At 52.5% G+C, this 19,508-nt stretch overlaps 1 protein-coding gene across 29 annotated transcripts in view; it reads right to left on the bottom strand.

The window, feature by feature from the left end:
• The window catches only part of LOC103676002, a 184,400-nt gene that overhangs the window by 136,935 nt on the left and 27,957 nt on the right, over positions 1-19,508 (bottom strand). Inside the window, exon 6 of one of the 29 annotated variants that reach the window (XM_040621430.1) lies at positions 4,684-5,402. The exons of the other annotated variants lie outside the window; for them this stretch is intronic. Coding sequence (XP_040477364.1) covers positions 5,174-5,402 — 229 coding nt within the window. The 3' untranslated portion in view covers positions 4,684-5,173. Of the gene's footprint in view, positions 1-4,683; positions 5,403-19,508 lie in introns of those variants that run through there. 29 annotated transcript variants of the gene reach the window in all.

The raw sequence follows: 19,508 nt of genomic DNA, 5'->3' as shown, positions 1-19,508 counted from the left end.
AACGTACTATGGTAAGCGCATGTTTATAACTCAGATGAAGCTTGTCTTGACGTTCTTTCCAACTCATCGGGCAGGTGCTGCGTTTTAAAGCATTCCAGCTGAAAGGAAGAAAAGCTGGCTCCCGGACAGCCTGGCTTCCTTTGCAAGCCCACCTGAGGGGAAGCACCCGTCAGTGTGAACCAGCCTGAGCAAGGGCAGTCTCTCCCCAGGTACAGAAAGATCACCGTGACTTTGGGATCTTGGTGACGCTTTCTTCTGGCCAGCTTAAAGCCCTCTGTATTTGTTCTGACAGAGGCTCGAGGGGCAGGAGGGATGGTATCACCAGGCCAGGGAAAACTGGGCACAGAAAAGCAAGGCTGTTCATTCTGGTGAAAGGAGTAACAGTGGACATGGCTTTGCACCGACAGGGGGTTACCATCCACACTAACAACTTAAGTCCTTAAAAAAGTATTTGAGGGGCGCTTGGGTGGCTCAGTCGGTTAAGCGACTGACTTTGGATTTCAGCTCAGGTCTTGATCTTGGTGTCATGAGACCGCGCCCCGCATCGGGCCCCACACTCAGCACGAAGTCCGCTGGAGATGCTCTCTCTCCCTCTCCCTTTGCCCCTCCCCCGTTCGCTTGCGCTCTCTCTCTCAAAATAAAAATAAATGAAATGTTAAAAAAAAAAGTATTTGAGAAGAGACCAAAGGGAGAGATCATTTAAGAAGAAAGTGAGAAAGAGAAGACAAGACATAGCTAACTCTTTAAAAATAAAACACTAAAAACTAGTGGCTAAAAAGCAACTTTCTCTACCAAAGCTATTCAACAGAACATCGGGGGATGAGGGAACCGTTCTACCCTGTGCTGCCCAGGGTGGAAGCCGCTCGCCACACACGGTTACCAAGCACATGAAATGTGGATGATGTAACTAAAAATTGCATTTCAAATTGTATCGCATGTAATTACCTTAAACAAACTGAAATAGCCCTGTGTGTCTGGTAGGTACCATCTGGACAGCACAGCTCTATACTCAGGTGTATCACCCAAAAACATTACAAAACTTCAAGTATTGGGGGACCTGTAAAGCCTTAAAGGCCTGAATAAGACAATAATTAACAGAAGGAAGAGGCTTCTTGGCTCTCACTGGGCATGAGACATTTTCAAAGTCCATTAGGGACCTAGCCAGAGTCAGTGACAGAGCTCGCCCCGAGCCAGCCCGCGGTGGCATGCCCGCACCAGGATACCTCTTCTCCCTCCCGTGGCCTCTGGGACGCCCTGACCCCTGCCCGTCCCTGGCCATCCTGGCGCTAATGACAAGATGCAGGTTGTCAGGGTGACTTTAAGCTCCCAGAGCACAGGGACTGGGTCTCCCCACCACTGAATCCCTCCCTCCAGCTAGCTCCCCGTCCCATGCTTGTCACACAGCTCGTACCTAAAAGACGGTTGCTTTGAACAAAATTCTGAGTATTTATTTCAGAGGTTGTTATGATTACAAGATAGGTTGTGGACTGAACATTTGCGTGTGGGGTCTTCAAGAGGTAATTGGGTTTAGATGAGGTCATGAGGGTGGAGCCCCCATGATGGGATTAGTGCCCTTATAAGGAGGACATCTCTCTCTGCGTGTGAGGACACAACACGACAGCAGCAGCCTTCAAACCAGGAGGCGCGTTCCCAACAGACACCCATCTGCTGGCATCTTGATCCCGGACTTCCCAGCCTTACTGTGAGATATAAATATTTATGGGTTAAGCCACCGGCTCTACGGCATTTTGCCCCAGCAGCCCAAGCGGACTAAGACAGGGTTTGGGGAAAAGCAGTTTTTGACATCAGCTATCTCACAAGCACTCAGCAAAAATAACAAAACCAACCAGACCAAAAAAGACATTACCAGGCACCTTCCATGGGGACTATGAGGCCAAGAAAGAGCCATTTCCTGCTCTGAAAAGGATCCAGTCCAATAAGAGAAATGACCAGGAGCAACTGTGATCCCAGACAGAAAGTCACTGGTTTCATCTGAGTGACACAGATGGAGCCTTTGGGGGCGAACGGGGAAAGAGGGATAGATTACTGCTAAAATGGGGGTGGGGGCAGAAGGGGACAGCTTCCTGGAGAAAGTGGCATCTGGGCCAGGTCTAGAGGGATACGGTGGATGTGCTTGTGCGGAAGGAGACTGGGATGGGAGCAAAGAACAGAAGCTACAACAGGGCAGGAAATGGGGGAGGGAGAGGGAGCTTCGGGGGACTGGAGACCAGTCTAGCCCTTTATGTGGCAGTGCTGTGCAGGGTAAGGGGTCTCCTTGGAGCTCTGGTTAAATGCCATAAGGAACTGGGGTGTTTTGAATTTCTAGCTGCTAGGCTCACTGCCACTGAAATGGATCCCCCGTCTCAAGCCCCCTCTTTCACAAGGAGAGAGGGTGAACAGCTGAACAACCAGTGTGGCCTCCCGAGCGGCCGTGGGAAGGGGCTGGCTTGTCTGCTTCCCCCCTCTCTTCCGCCTGCTGTGAAATCCGCATCAGCTGGAGATGCCCAGGAGATCCGTTTCCATCTGTTCTGGGCATGGTTGGTAGGAAAGCCTCGGATCCAAGAGGTCACTTGGCCCATCAGCATGACCGAGGCTGCCTCGGGTGGGGGCAGGGAAAGAGCCCATTGCAAAGGCATGCTCAGCCAGCCCTGGAAACAGCTGCCCAGCTGAGGGGCCAGGAGGCTCCCAGCTTCCCAGCCGCTTCCCAAATCACCCATTCTGCAGCCTGCTCGCTGATGATGTCATTCACTTCATCAGAAGAACATCTGTTCTGAATGATAGGAACAGTGGGTATGCTCTGAGCGAAGCCCACAGGAGTTAAGGGACTAGGGTGACCAAAGGAGCAGGGCCTGTGGTATCCCCAAGAGCCTGGAAATGACCCCTCCAGACCTCGTCTCTCTCTAGACCAGGGAGGATCCGCAGCCAAGACCCCAGGCAGGCTCGCCCACAGCTGGGCCACTCTCTGCATGTCCCGGGGTGCCCTCCCACCCGCCACCCCTGGCCAGCGCGAGCTCCTCGCAGCTCTGGGACACTGGGCGGGGGACATACTTCTGAGCAAATACCAGATGCACAGCTGTTCTTCAGCATATTGTCTTAGCAGTTTCCTCCCAAAGCAGGGCTGGACACAAAAGGCATCATCCAGGTATTCATTTGGGTGATGACCCCAGGGGGCAGGAGTGAGGTCCTGCTGAGAGGGGAAGCAAGGAAGAGGGGAGAGCCCACACAAAGAGGAGAGCGAGGACACAAGGACACGTTCCTGAGGCAGCTTTTCACCTGGGTGCTCCACCCCTTGGGAACTCCTAAAAGCTTTGCAAAAAAAAGCATCTCCCGACTGCCCACCTGAGCACTGAAACGGGAAGCACTTATCTCTAGGTTCCTGTCCACTGCTGGTCAAGGGCGGTCCCGTGCAGCTCCAGGTGCCACACTGGTGAGTGTCCATATTACATGGCAGACAGTCCCAGAACAGGGAGTGGGAGGTTCTCTTGAGGTGGCCCGAGGTGAAGTGCAGCCAGAGCACCTCCACGGTTTGTGGCTCGAAGCGCTGGGCACCTGCAGGCCGCCCCAGAGCCGGAGGAAGAGGGCTCTCTGGAAAGCCTGCAGAGTTGCGTCTGCTTCCGCCACGCCTGTCGCCAAGTGTGAGGCACAGGCTCAACCCACCTGAGGCCTTCTCCTCTCTCAGGTGCTGAATACGTTTCCTACGGGGCTGTAACCAGCCTTCACAAACTTAGTGCCTAAAAGTAACACAAACATATTGTCTGACAGCACCTGCAGCTCAGAAATCTGAAGTGGGTCTCACTGAGCTGAAATCAAGGCTGTGCTGGAAGCTCCAGGAGAGAATTTGTTTTCTTGCTTTTTCTGTCTTCTAGAGGGTGCCTGCATCCCTTCCTCCAGCCTCGAAGCCAGCAGCGACCGGGCAAGTTTTTCTCACATCACGTCATTCGGACACAGACTCCCTTGGCTCCCTGTTCCCCATTAAAAGGACCCCTGTGATTACACTGCCCCCCCAAAAGCCATGACCGTTTCCCCTTCTCAAGGTCAGTTGATTAATAACTTTAATCCCACCTGCAAATTTAATTTCCCTTTGACATAGAACATAACATATTCACAGGTTCCAGAGATCAGGCTGTGAACATCTCCGAGGGACCATTTCCACCCACCGCAGCTACTGTTCATGTCTTCCTGAAAAGAAAAGCTCAGGGCATTTATATGCAGTTAATTGGGGTTGACCCGCATGGTCCTTAGAGCCTGTCCCCGAAGCTGTCCCTACGACCCCCACATCTTGCTGGCACAGCAGCCTACTTTGCCGAGGACAACTGAACCCAATAGAGTCAGGAGACAGATGACCCAGGGTCCCCAAGGTGGCCTTTCATGGAAAGAGCCTGAACTTCACAGGCAGACGGACTGAGTTCTGATCCCAATTCGCTAACTAGCTAGCTGCGGGACCTAGGAAAGACTGCTCGGTGGCCTTTCCAAGCCTCCAGATCCCCATCTATACAGCAGGACCAATGCCCTAGACAATGCTGGGAACATCAAAGTTGCTCAATAAATTGAAGACATCATTAGGGCTTTCAAGGCAGTAATTCTCAAGGAAGTAACACTACTCTTTAGTTATTTACTGATTTATAATATACAAACTATAATCACAACCGTTACTTCATGGGATTCTCAAAACAACCCAGAGAGATGGGTCAGATAGCAGCCCATTCCATGGTTCTTCCTGTAGCCTTGGGGAGACTTGTGCCCAATCCAAGCACCCCAACCGTGCAGAGTAGGTGGACCTCCTGCCCTATTTCCATTCTTTCATTGGGCAAAGGGCCCGGGAATGAGAACCCAAAGCCTAAAGAAATTAGAATGGTTCTTCTCTAGAACTCCAGATGCAATAAAATATCTTCAAGCCATTTTCTCACCTGCTGTAAATGGCTTACCCATATTTGGGGGCGTGTGGGGCGGGGAAGGTTTGCACCTCTCTTTGTGCATTCGGCCCAGTCTGCGTTGCGCTAACATGCATGTTTGCTCGTCTCTCTCTCCCACAGAGCTGTGAACACAGCACCTAGGAGTAGCATGGCCTCAGTGAAGGGCTTTGCAATGATTCAGTAGCCTAGAGGAAGCATTTGCTACGTCTTCCTCCTGTCTCATCCCTAGGTCTCTGGGTGGAAAAGATTCTAGAGATTCCTCAAGAGAACGCTCCGGTGGCCACCTCATGCATGACAATTTCTCTCGAAGTCTCTGTGCTACACTCAGGTTGGCAGGCGTGTGCATCAGCTCCTGGTGGGAGCACCCAGGTGACACAGGCTGGCCTCCCACAGGCAGCTTGACCATGGGGATGTTTGCGAGCGTGCGTCTGGCTTTTCCCTGCATCCGCATCTCCAGATCCTGCAAGGTGAGCTTCAAGCCAACAGAACCTGAGGGGGCGGAAGGAACAGTCCGATGTGCTGGGTGCCAAGTGGTTGTGTCCCTGCGCTCGCAGAGCCGGCGCGTGCCTCTGCCCCCGCTGTCTGCCCTTTCCCACACTCTGTTTGCTTCATACCAGGGCTCCCTCCTTCCCCTGTCGGATCTCCCAGGCTCAGCGGGCAGTCTGCCATAATTCTCCAGAATAAAGAAAACATTTTAGGGTTTGACAAGCCCAACATTTGCATGTCTGTTTTCAGAGAAATACCCATCTGGGGGGATTAAGCTTTTTTTTTTCCTCCCTCCCCATCCAATCCAAAGTATGAAAACATTCTTGACATAGTTGCCTGAAAAAGGATTTCTAAAGAGAAAAATACCTCCCATAGCCTGTGATTTCAGTGACTTGGTGTGAAAAGCACCCGAAAGAAAGGGAATGAGGTAGAGAACAGAAAAGGGAAAAAATCACTTTGGTCAAATAGCTTGTTAATCTTCAAGGAGGCAATGCATTAGGCTTCCTCCCTAGTCTCAGGAGATCCACGCTGGTGTGCTTCACCCTTAGACACGACCCCTTCCCTGAGGAGCAGGGCCTGTCCCGTAGGCCCAGGGCAGGGCAGGGCCCCAGGACTACTGTGGGGGAGAGGCAGAAATCAAGGCCCAGAGCCCAGAGCTACTGAGCAGAGGAGGAGGGCCAGAGAGCACTTCTCCGGGATGTGCCTCCCTCTCGGGGAGGTTCTCTCTGGCTCCTCTGAGCATATGAAGTCAGTTTGTGGGGGGATTTCTCAAAAATGGCCAAGTAGGGGGCCTCATCCTAAATTATTAAAGATTGTAACTAACGGTGATTTCCACAAAAGCCAATTCCTCTCAGTTAGGTGGGGAAAGTGGTGAACTCATTAGCAACAGGCCCCGTCTGACATGAGGGACTTGGCTGCCATTACCCCAAGGGAGGCGGAGTTGTGCCCAAGAAGGTGACTGAGGACTGAGCGGTTGGCCCAGGCAGATGTAGCAAAAGGCAATTTTAAGGTTTTGAAAGTGAGGGACATGTGACATTGCCCAAGATAAGAATCACCCCCCCATTCCATTCATTCAACGATCGAGCATCTATGTTGGGTACAGCACTGGTCAAACGTTGACGCCTTTCAACCTCAAGTGTTGAAGCCAACCTCATGTTGGCCCAAGAAGCCCTGGAAAGGAAATAAGTTGGGAAGAAAGGAAAACTTAGAGGAACCCCCCAGTTGACCATGGAAGGGCCAGGGCAAGTGTCGCAGTACAAAGACGGGGCCTAGCCCATGATGTTGGAGGCAGGTTGCCTGACACACACAGGATACACAGAGATCTCCTGTGGCCTGAGTTCCAAACGGCACAGGCCAAGGTGGCACATCTTGTGTGCCCATCAGGAAAGCAGTTTCAAAATGAAGCCAAAGAAGAGAAGCCAGCAAGAAAGGATCCCTCTTCTCCAAGGAGTCAGGGAGCTGATGAGGAGAGCTCAAGCTGGCTGAGGAGAAGGGGAGGGGATTCATCACAGGACACGGTGCCCAGAGCCAAGGAGCTCGGGGCAGGACTCTGGGGACGAAGCCAGGTGAGGCCAGGGCAGGAGGCCCCATAGGGACATAGGCTGCACCACAGCAACAGTCCAGGCATGGCCCCGGGGCCACCACACAGGGCGGTTGCCTAATCACTGCTGGAAAGCAGAGGGCTGGGCCCCTGGGGCCTGAAAGGTGACACTTGAAGAAAGAAAGGGAGGGGAGCAAGGTAGGGCGGGCTCTGAAGCTGGACACCTTGCTTTAAAGGAGAAAGACTCCCTCCATCCCCAGGAATCCTAGAATCTGCAGTTAGCTGCTTCAGAGAAGAGAAGGAAGGAAAGAAGCCAGGGAGCCATCTATCTGTGACTCTCGTCCCAGAAGTGTAGCAAAAAGAAGACTCCTACCTCCTCGTGCCTCCTCCCAGTAATAGATGAATTTCACAATTTGTTTTTTCATCCATCCTGCCTTGCATTTCGTGCTTGGATTTCTCCATAAGCACTTGGCTTTCCCTCCGCAGGATGGAAGTGGAGGTTAGAGAACTTTGCAATAGGCTTACAGGGACCACAGCCCAGCTAGACAGACTCTAGGACACAGTAGAGACTGGCTCTGGGTAGGATATCTGACCCCAGTTCTGCCCCCCTAAAAGGAAAGCATGGAGACCCACCGGCATTCAAGCGGAAACCCGGAGAGGCTAAAGCCCACTCAACACCCAACCCCAACTCGACCACCCAGTTCTGCTTGGTGCTGAACTGGTTAGTCATTCCGAACGCTCAAGTCATTAATTCAGGAAGGAAGCCACGCTACCTGCCTCCCCTTCTCCCTGGGAGTTTGCTGCCATTGCAAAACAGATGAGTAATCAGACATTCCCGGAGCCCTGGTTAAGCACATTGCCAAGAAAGGTGTCTTGCAGCTCATTTGCTGGTGGGGAAGCCACGCTACCGGCCCTGAATCACCCTGGATCCAGGGGAGAGCAAGGCCAGACTTGCCTGACTGAGTTCAATACGGCATCACTGAGATCAGCTCCAGAGACGTTCACGGGTCACCAAGCCCGCCGACCCGACCCGCAGCCACATCCCGGGCTGACCCTCGGTGGGCCGCTCTGCTGCTTCTGGGGGACTCAAGGGTTCAGAGACAGGCCGGGAAGGACACCAGACACCAGCCAGAGCCCAGCGCCCCCTTGACAGATGGTGAAACCGAGGCCCAAGGAGGCAGTGGCCCTTGCCTCAAGTCAAATAGCTAATTACTATGGACTGGGTAGAACTCCCACGTCTCAATGCTGGGTCCCCAGATCTCCACTGCACCAAACGACTCTGACATCATGTTGAGGCTTGGAGGTTACAGAAGCACGTGAATGGCGAAATAATGAAAACCACCCAGTGTCCATCAGTAGGCAAGCTGTTTAAAAAAATGAAATTGTAGGTTAAATAAAATGTAAAATGAAATGCCAGTCAGCCACTTAGAAAGATTGCCCCGACTCTCTCTGTTCTGATACGGAGCTATCTCCCTGATACAGTTTTACAAGCAAGAGAACAAGACGCAGAAACCGTACACAGGGTATGCCGCCATTTTGGAAGAAGGGAAACGCGCGTGAGCGCACGCGCGCGTGTGTGTGTGTGTGTGTGTGTGTGTGTGCTTGCCTTTGCATAAACCATCTCTGCGGGGTGCGTAAGAAGCTGGCAGCACTGGTTGTGTCTGGGAGAAGCCCCGAGGGGCAGAGGATCGAGAACAAGAGGGGAGGGGCCTACTTTTTGCTCTTTTTCTCTTATAACTTGGATTGTTGCACGTTGGCCTGTGTAATTTAATTAAAATCTAGAAATCATACTCAGCGCGAGACGGGGAGTCAGCAATCCTGATTAGCTTCAACGCGGAGTAGTTTCTCAGGACACATAAGCGTATGAGCTGAATAAACAATAGATTGATGATTAGAAGATGAGTGAATAAAAAATTTTTTTGTCTGAGCTCCAAGGTTATAATTAAATATATGGCATCACATTTTGGAAAAAACAAGGAACAGAGATCACAGCACTTAAGAGCCAGAAGCAAGTACGAGGATTATGATGGGCAGCCTCTCACTGGGCAGAAAGAGTCTGAGAACCTGGGTTCAAGTCCTTCCTTGGTCAAGTAAAATCTCAGAAACCTCAGTTTCTTCCTCCGCAAAATGGGAATAGCAGTATCTCCTTCCTGGAATTTTCGTGCAGATCAAACGTGCTCGTGGATGGGAAAGCACTTCCTAATCTCTAATGTATAGAACAGGTTGAGGGACTATGGCAAGCCCTGTTTCCCCCGGACCCCACCTCTCCACCTACAGGTCTGAATGCTTTTCCCAGCCTCTGGCACCTCAGTGCTCAGTGCCTCAGTTTCTACGGCTCAGGAAAAGCTCTGCGGGCGCCTCCTTGATGCCCCTTCCACCCTTTCCGCTCAAGCAACAAAGGCTCAGACGCAATTTGCCTGAGGTCACAAAGGGACAGCCCCAGGAAGAGAAAGGCTTCATTCCTTCAGGTCTTAAAAGCTTTCATTCTTTGTAAGTTGTCTGGTCCCAGGTAGAGACCTTGAGAGGAGTCCCACCTTGAACGGAATTAGCCACCCCTCCTATTTACCCACCAGCCTCTCCCGGGATTAAGTGATGTTCAGGGGACAGCCAAGCTCTCTGGAAAAGTGCCTTCACAGGGGGCTGCAAGCAGCTAATCCCCCTCCAAGCTCGCACTCCAGGATGAGGGAGCAGGGACCAGATCTGGTGGGGCTGTGGTGAGAACAGACCCCTGGGAGAGCTGCGGAGAGCCAGAAGGAAAGGAGCACGCATCACGGAAACTCCCCCATGGTTACCTGCAAACGGGGCTGCAGGAACTGCTAGTATCATCGTCCTACCCCCAAGGAGCTGCCATCCACACCATCGGTAAAGCCTCAGGAGAGCCCAAATATGGTTCCCATCTTGTGGATGGGGAAACTGAGGCTCAGGGAGGAGAAGAGAATCCTATATCTAGGTGTAGAGCCAAGGTCTCCCACCGACGTTCCAGGGGTTTCCATCTACATCCATGTAAAATGGTGCTTGGGAAGAGTGAGACACCCATCGTTTAGGATACAAATATTTGTGGTCTGAATGGAAGAAGAAAGCAGGGCAGTGCTGTGGAGACGTGAGCAGCCCATACGGAAGCGCGCTCGCTCGTTTAGGGCCACCGATCAGGTCCTATTTATGGCTACTAATTATGCACAAGGGCCACCAGAGGCCTGATTTCTGTGCTTGGCTGCACCCTCTGCCTTCAATGCTTCTACCCACTCCTTATTTTCACGGCTTCTCTCCCCCTGCTCCCCTCCCCCAGCTGTATCATCGCTACCTTATTTCCCCCTCTTTCTCTGTCTGTTCTCCCCTCGGCAGCACCACAGACTCCTTCCCCGGATATGGGCTCGGCTTGCCCTTCATATGGCCTAGGCATGTCTGTGCAAGGACAGAGCTCTCCTTTTTGGAGTCCTCCCACCTTGCATGAATGTGCTCACTCATTCCTTAGTTCATCAAATATGTACCAAACGCCGATAGGCCAGGCACCCCACCAGTATCACCGCATATGACTCATCAGTGAAGATTACGCAGAATTTGGGATGTCTCCCATACACAGCCAGGGAGAAAAAACTGCTGCAAAAAATCCTCAAATGCAATGATTTCTAAGCAACACGGACAGCAGTAAAAAGCTTGAGTTTGTATTAGTGCCTTATTACTTATTAACTATATTCCTCTGTCTTAAATTTTCTCTCAGTCACCAGAATGCAATCAATAAACGGCAACATTTTCCCATCTGATGATTTTAAATGAGATTACAAAGACATGGAGTTTTAATTTCACATGCATTAGTTTCTGGGTCTCGGGTCTTTTTTTTTTTCCTCAAAGCAGATAAATGAGGTTCTAAACTTAGGATAATAAGGCTTAACAGTGAGGCGCTTTTTAAAAAAGTGAATCATTTCTCAGTTCTCCTTTGCTAATCTCTCTTGGTAACATTAATTATGAGTTTGTGCAGCGTGCCCCAAGGCGAGCTCGGCTTTCCCAGGACAATTAAAGTTACTTAATTATTAAAAACTGTGTGTGCTGCTGCCCAGGGAGAAAGCAGCAGCCGGGCCCGGCTCCCACAGCCCCCCACAGGAGTGACCGGACACTCTGTGGGAACTCGGCTCCTTTCCCTCACCATTGTAATTCTTTCAATATAATCTCTGAAAATCCCCTCTCCGACCCCTCCCACCCAAGCGGGAATGATTTAAGAGGCTGCTCTCTCCCGGGGTTGATAGCAGCCTGCTGGCTCCCCCCCGCCTGGAGGCTGGACTCCAGCTACTCCAGGCCCAGCGGCCCAGGGCCAGGGGGCCAGGGAGGTGGCAGGGCCTCCGCCTGGGGATTCACGCTGGAGCAAGGCCCTCCTGGCCCAAGGGCACTGGGAAATGCTGAGCCCTTGGTTCTGAGTGGGCTCCGCTTGACCCCACACTTCCTCAGGCCTTCTGCCTCACAGCGCTAGGACGGGTTATCCCACACCCTGAAAATGGGTAGAGGGGAAGGAGGAGGGGTGCCAGGGCCAAGCTGCATTTGCAGCAGACATTCCCAAGAGCAGATACTAATTCATAACAGCCTTTTTTGGGGAAGGTTCTTTGGTTGTGGTCCTGGTTCTGCCATTAACACCCCAGAGGGACCTCAGGCAAGTCATTCCTGGAATTCTGAGTCTTGGCTTCACAGTCCGGGGCACCCTACAATCTCTAGGGGCCTCCAGGTCCTGATTCTTTGATGAGTCTAATACTTAACCTAGAAAGGAAAACTCACATTTTCCATTTCACTTCCTATTCCCGTTCATTCATTCATTCATTCATTCAGCAAGCACCCACTCTGTGCTGGGCACTGTCCTAGCTCTACGGACAGAGGAAAGGCAACATTCTCAAATCCTAGCCCTCATCTTGCACACAGAAGGAAACAGAGACTGAGAAGGGAGGAGGATGGTTCTGGGATCCCCCAGAGAGTCACACTGAGACAGGAGAGAACCCAGTCTCCTGACTCCCAGCCCAGGAGCTTTCCACAGGTTGCTGCCAGCAATCGGCTTCGATTTCTTTGCTTTCTCCCCTTCTGATCTACTTAGCTCCTTCCCGCCCCAGCTCCCTCCCTGGGCTCCAAGTCTCCAGGGAAGCCTCGCCCATTAGAAACATGCTGGCCACAGAGGAATGCGAGCCACATATATCATTTATATTTGCTAGTAGCCACATTGTTAAAAGGTTTTTTTTAAAGTGCCATTTATTTTAATGATAATTTTATTTAACCAATATATTCAAAAATCATAATTTCAGCTTGTAATAAACATAAACATGCGTTAATTGATAAGATATTTGACATCTTAAAAATTAAATCTTCCAAATCCAGGGAACATTTGACATTTACAGTACACCCCAGGCTGGCTGGCCATACTTCAAATGCCCAAGAGCCACCCGCGGCCAGGGGTTCGACCCTGGGCAGCACAAGGAGCAAGGTCCCTCTCATCTGTAACTCTCCATCCCACTCCTCCACTTTCAATACAATCCAGGAAGAAAAGTGTGGGATTCGTGCACACAGCTTGGCAGGGGAAGTTGGCCACGCACTTTCCCCAGTGCACTGACACCGTGGGATACTATGTACGTAACCGAGAAAGAATAAGGATCTATCAGTAAGGGCAAAGGGCAAAATAGAAACAGGGAATAGAAACTCCTGCAAGGGTCGGGGCGCCTGGGTGGCACAGCGGTTAAGCGCATGCCTTCGGCTCAGGGCATGATCCCGGCGTTATGGGTTCGAGCCCCACATCAGGCTCCTCCGCTAGGAGCCTGCTTCTTCCTCTCCCACTCCCCCTGCTTGTGTTCCCTCTCTCTCGCTGGCTGTCTCTATCCTGTCGAATAAATAAATAAAATCTTTAAAAAAAAAATAGAAACTCCTGCAGGGGATGCGCGTATTTGCTTGTATGCACATAAGCCGTCTCTGGAAAGATTCCTAAGAACTAAAACCTTCATACTGTTTGGATGGAGGGCAGAGGGGGCAGCGGGGCGGCATGCACTGCCTGTGTATCTTACTCTTCGGAATGTTGAAACATGGGGATGTATCACTCGTTCAAAAACGAAAATCAGAGCCCGTCAGTTAATGGGCGCCCTTTGGGCACAGGAGGTCTGCCCAGCACAGCACTCGTCCTGGTCCCCAGTCCCCGGGCCCCGCGGCAGTGCAGGGGCAGGAGCAAATGTGGGTCCCTGTTGTTGCTGCCGGTCCACAATAGGAAGAGGGAGGCTTGGCAGAGGCCCAGGGCAGGAAGACATGATATCCAGTGACTCTAAAGGGCTCTTTTGTTTCCGGAAAGGCAGCGGTTTCCACTCTGCTTCCCTGCCCCCCTCTCGGAGCCTGCTGTCTCTGGGATCCCTCCACCACCTGCTACGAGAGCATCATCTCTCCCCCCCCACCGGAAGAGCCTCTGGGTTTGAGGTGGGGAGGGGAGGGAGGCGCTGGCTGGGAAGGAGCGTCATCCTCTCTTCCCAAAGGATGTCATTCATTCCCAGATGTCATTTCCAGAGGCATGATGCCACCGTGCCAGCTGCCCTGTAAATCCTGGCATCTGCAGCCGGCATAGGATACAGAGCAAAGGAACGAAGAGAGAGGAGCACAAGCATGGTTGCACGTGTGTGTGTCCTCCTGTGCACATCTGGGGCCACGCTCTTGCACTCGCTCACTCGTTCATTCATGCCTTTCACAAACACGAGTGGGGCATCTCCTACATGCCCATCACCACGTTAGACCCTTAGGTTACAGTGGGGATAAGGCAAATGAGATCCTGCCCTCAAGAAACTTGCAGTCCTGCCACAGAAACAGGCCTTAAATTCAAAATAATTCACTCTTAACTGTTGTGATAAGTGGAAGGAAAAGTACATGAGATCGGGGTCCATGATCTAGTCTGGGAGGCCAGGGAAGGCTCACCTGAGAATTGGCATTTCAGCCGAGTCTAAGAAATAAATCAATCCAGAGATAGTAAGGTGTGACAAGGGAGCCTTACATGGAAAGGGTCCCCACTACCAACTCGCTATCTCCTTGAATAAACCACGTCCCCTTTTTAAAGAAGTTTTTTTATTTGAAAAATGATTTTATTTATTTATTTGAGGGAGAGCACAGAGGGAGAGGGAGAAGCAGACTCCCCGCTGAGCAGGGAGCCCAATGTGGGGCTCCATCCCAGGACCCCAAGATCATGACCTCAGCCGAAGGCAGACGCTTAACCGACTGAGCCAATAAAATAATTTTATCTTCAAATTAAAAAAATCTTCTGGGGGTCCTGGATGGCTCAGTCGGTTAAGCGTCTGCCTTTGACTCAGGTCGTGATCCCAGGGCCATGGGATCCAGTCCCATGTCCTGGGGCTCCCTATAAGCAGGGGAGCCTGCTTCTCCCTTTCCCCTCTGCTCCTGCTATCTCTCTCTCTCTCTCTCTTTCTCGAATAAATAAATAAAATCTCTTTAAAAAAGAAAAGAAATTTAAAATTTAAAAGTGTAAAAATAAAATTAATATAAAAACATCTCTATATTTTTTATCCAGCTGATTCACTACTGTTAACATGTTACCGCATTTGCTTTGTCCGTTGTTTCTTCTCCCTCTCTCTCTCTCCCTCTCTCTCACTTTTTTCTCAACAACGTGACAGTACCTAACAGGCACCAGGGCCTTCAGAAGCCGCTCCCTTTCTGAGCTCAGCATGGGAAGACGGTCCCTGTCCTCCCTCCTCCCAGGGCAGCTGGAGGAGCAAGGAGCGCGGGACAGGCTGCATGCGAAGTAAAATCACTACCATCCTTTTACTGAGCACTTCTTGGGATTTAGAAATGAAAATTAAAGTGTTTTCCCGGAGAAACGCCCAAGGCCTCAGTTTCTCCAGAAGACAGCCTGCTCTTCAGCCAGGCCTGGGGGGTGGGATGGGGGATGGCTGGCGGGGTTCGTCAGCAGCGCTTCTCCACAGACCCTCCTCCTCTTGGGTAGGCCGAGCCCTGGTGAGGACGTTTCCGGCTGACCAGCTCTCCCCACAGCTTAGGGGAAGCATGTCAAGGCAACTGTGGCCGGCACAGACAATGCCCCCCGCCCCCCAGGGAAGGGCTCCTTCCCCTTGCTAAAATGGAACAGAGCCAGCCCAGAACCCCTCTCCTGGCTGGTCAGCCCTGCATTCAGGAGCACAATACTGTTGGTCCTCTCGGCGGGGTTTGAGAGCCATTCCCTTAATGAGAACGATAAATTCACAAGACAAGGCCAGTTGCCAAGCGTGAGCAAGGAAAGTGCTGCCCGGGCCTCACTGGCCCCGGGGGACCACCCCCTCTGAGCGTGGGACCTACAGAATCAACACCCGGACAAGGGCCAGGCCCTGACTACTGAGTCACACGTCTGGGCTCAGAGCCTGGCGATGTGTACTTTTAGAAGCTTCCCAGGTGACCCTCTGTCAGCTTAGCAACCACCAGCCTCGCTACCCTCAGATCCTTCCAGGGCTGAGATGCCTTGATGGTATGATGGGGCAGAGCCCTAGAGGGGGACGACCGGCAGGCAGCTGGAGGGCACACGTTCACGTAGCAACCTCAGGTCCTTTGCTCGCAGCCCACGACCCTGGGAAGGAAGTGCGGGCAAGGATGTCCTGCCGCATCTCTCACCCTTGGTTTCCCCGATCACCTCTGATACAGGCAGAGTTTCTACAAGTTTTCTCCGAGTGGGCGGCGAGAGGCAGAAGAAAATCAGCGAAGCAGCCAAGTTCTGCTCTAGCCGCCCTGATGAAAGCTGGCTGCTGGCGTGGGCCGCTCGCTGGGGCACAGCTGTGGGCAAGGCCAGGTGCGGTGGGGCGGCCTCTGGCTGAGCCAGCTGCCCAGCTCCTGACTCATTCAGCCCTCTCCGCGGCAGGCCCGGGCCTTCCCCTCCACTGCCCTGCAACTTCTTCCCCCTCCCCCGCCCTCGCCCCAACATCCCTCCCCACCCCCATCTGTATGGCCAGCTTATTTTTCTTTACTCTAGTTACCCACACCCCTCAATGGGGTCACCCTGCTCCACGCTGGGGGCTTCTTGAGTTTCTAGGCAAACACCGGGACCCTGGGGCCCTGCAACCTTATTCCTCCCATCGTTAAACACTGAGACTCCCGGGGGGCCAAAACTGTGTCCGAGTGGGCCCCCACCTCCCCTTCCCAGGCACTCGGCACTGCCCTAGGCAGAGAGCAGGCACTCAGGACGCGAGGGAGGGAGGGAGGGAGGAAGGAAGGCTGCAATAAATCTGCAATAAAATCCAGTTCTTAATTGACCCACTGCATCAGACCTCTCCCCGGGGCCTGTTCCAGGAAAAGCTCCTGCGTCGAACCCAGTCCACAGCGACTTCCTCTCCCGTCCCCATCGCTCTGAGACTTCTGTGCCGGGAGAGTGTGAACTAAGCCGAGGCCGTGAACTAACTGGATTTTATGAAGATTCACCACGTGTGGGAGGCCACCCACACGGCGCGCGGAATGAACAACCAAAGGAAAGAATAAACGTCTGAATGTCCAAATCTGGCCTCTTCCTCAAAACCTGGAGGCAAAAGCCACCTCCTCAATGAAGGTTTCCCGGATTTCTCCCACTGGAAGTGCTCCCTCCCTCCTCCACCACTACGCAGCACTGTTCCCATCCTTCTTTCACTGACGCTGTGAGATGACCATTACTACACACATGACAGGTGATGTAAAGGAACAGTGAAGGCTTTGCAGTCAGACTGTCCCAAGTTCTAATGCCACCTCTCCCTCTCTGAGCCATGCAATTATGGAGGAGGAGCTAGACCCTTCTTATCCTCAGGTTCTTTGTGTATGAAATCAGAATAACTATGTGCCCTTTATGACTTTTTCCCCCTGCCTCCGTGGGGACGCCATGTCACACATGCAGCCCCCCACATCCCCCACACATCTGCCACGCTCTGCCCCCTCTAACGGGGGGGGGGGGCGATGGGAGCTGGGGTCCTCCGCTCAGGCGTGTTTGCCACGGGGATCCCATCTGGAGACTTCCCGCAAAGTCACCCTTGCGAATTCCTCAAGCCTCCTCACCACCCACAAGGCACACTCCATCTGGGAGAAAAGCCTGAGGAAAGGGATCACGTGGAATTCATCTGTCTTCCAGTCCTGGAAACTCAGGGGCCTTTGCAGGGGGCTGCTCAGCACAAGCAGGAATGTCCCGGCTGAGGATACACAGACCTCCACCCAGAATGGGGCTGAGAACCGACGTGGGCAGCCGCTGTCGAGGCCTGGGGCTGCAGAGCTTACCAAGTACTTTCACATCCAGTATCTGCTGGGGTCCTCATAGCAACCTGATGGCGTGGCCTAAATTGGAACCATTATTGCCAGTCATCTTAGAAAACAAGAAACCGAGGCTCAAGGGCAGAGAGATAAACGTTTTATCTCCACGGCAGCTAGAGCAGGCAGATTCGGTCCTTGATATCAGGAGCTTGCTCAGGATTTCCCCTCTGCCCTCCGCAGGGGAGACCGAGAGCTTCTTCACGTCACTTTAAGGACGTCCTTTTTCCTCCCGCTGATTCCCACTCTTGAAGCGGGCCTATGGCATGTTCACCCCCCAAAATCCTCAAAGACTGCTCCCCACAGCTATAAAAAATACAACATGAAAGAGATAGGGTAGGAGGAAATGGCACCCCGGAAACCAACAGAGCACCCAGGGGAAGGGGGAGGCTGCTTCGTGGCACAGAGCTCCTGGCCCCGCTGAAGAGGGAGATGTGTGCACCAGAGGGAAAGGAGTCGTGCCCTGCATGCTCGATCAGAGTCCCTTTTGAGCCGGTGGGAAGCGACAGCAAGGAGCTGGCAAGGGTCAGATCCAAAAAGGGAAGGTAACTGGAGCTGGGGGAGCCGATGCCAGGTCAGGTGGAGCGAGAGTGGGTGTCGAGAGCGAGATCAGGAAGCCTGAGGGCGGTGGGGCTCCCTCTTCTGTGGTGTTTGTGTGGGTCTGAGGACAGGTGTGGTGGTCACAGGGGCCCCGCAGGGTGGGGCGTTCCTGGCTGCAGTTTCCTTTTCTGGCTGATGCAGGGCTGACACTGGGTTCCTTTGCTGGCCTCCACTGAAATGGCTTTCATGAACTGAAAGCCTGCCGACTCTCCTTCTCTAGACCAGTGGGGGCTGGGTCACATCCAGATTCCCAGCACGGCAGCTGCCATTGCACTGTGTCCTTCAGTCCCCCCCCAATCCAGCAAGAAGAGCAGTTCACGCCTGCGGTACTACTGGGGAAACTGAGGCATGTAGCAGTAAAGTATTTTCCAAAGTCTCACAATTCTTAAATGGAAGAGTCCACATTTGAATCCAGTCCTACCTGGCTGCACATTTCTCTGCACTGTGCTGCTTCCCAAATTTATAGCGAAGCTCCACCCAGAGCATTAAGCCCCTGGGGTCGTTTTCTTAAAAAGTTCACCACCCATATGTCAACAGAGAACTAAAAGGGACCAGTGAGATGGGAAGGTTCTATCTCTTTCCTTTGCCCAAAGAGAATAAACACTAATGCCGAGGGCAGTGGTGCAGAAAGCCGTTTGCCCAAATGTCCTTGCCAGAGACCAACAGATAAACCTTTCTGCAAGTTTGGTTACATATTAACTCAGCACCCAAGGGCGCTATCCCAGACAAGCAAGCCAAAGTCCTTGCCTTTAGCTTTGAACTGGGCAAAAAGGAGCCCCAGCAAGCATCCAGCCACTTTCCTGCCATACTGAGGCACTCCCAGAGCCCCCCACGCTGGGGTCCATCCCCCTCCATCGTGCCGTTGCATTCGGGCCCAGCATAGGCACGCACACCGTGGCCTGGACGAGCCAAGAGAGCTCAAGCCTCATGTCAAGCTGCAAATCTCCTGACCCTCAGGAGAACTCAGTTCACCCCGCACGCCTGCTCTGTGCTGTGCCTCCTTCTGCCCACACCCATACGGTGTCACCCACTCTCCCCTCTGCTCTCACCCACCGGGACCAGGCAGAGCCCAGAGGCATTGCTGGCTGCTTTGGACGAGAGCCACCTCTCCCACATGTCTCAGAGTTTCTGCTATCTCTCCTCTGTCCCCTGCGGGCTGGCTGAGAGCCACAGCACCCTGAGCCTGGGACCACTGTTGCCATGGACACAGCGGGGTGGTCGCATTGGAGCAGGGCAGTGACACAGCTTACTGGAGCCGAAGGAGGGCTCCGGCCCTTTCCTAAACATGCTGACATCTCAATTCTCAGCCTAGGTGCCAACTTGCCTTTCCAACTGGGCCGTAAAAATAAATGACATGTCTGGAAACCTCCTTCCGCTCCTTCACGAATCCCCCACTACTCGGTGTTATGTTAAAATCTTAAGAAGTGTAACACTGGTGTTGGCAATAAACCTCGCCTATCAGCACAGATGAGGAATAGAAAGAAAAACCAATAAACAAACAGACCAAAAAATGATGTCTTCCTCGTTGGCACTTTTAACAGTGTAGGCAGGATGATAACTTCTGTGCTGATAACCCCAACACAGGACTGGAAGCTAAAATGAACCAGATGACGGGCCCCAAAGAAACTAAACAGGCAGCAGGACATCTCCGGTCCATACTTACCAATCAAATCATGGGGCCACCTGCAAATACACTCTCACTCTGGTCGCTC

The sequence above is a fragment of the Ursus maritimus genome, unplaced genomic scaffold (genome assembly GCF_017311325.1).
Source record: "Ursus maritimus isolate PB19 unplaced genomic scaffold, ASM1731132v1 scaffold_4, whole genome shotgun sequence".
Taxonomy (NCBI): Eukaryota; Metazoa; Chordata; class Mammalia; order Carnivora; family Ursidae; genus Ursus; species Ursus maritimus.
This window is presented reverse-complemented; position numbering and strand designations above follow the sequence as displayed.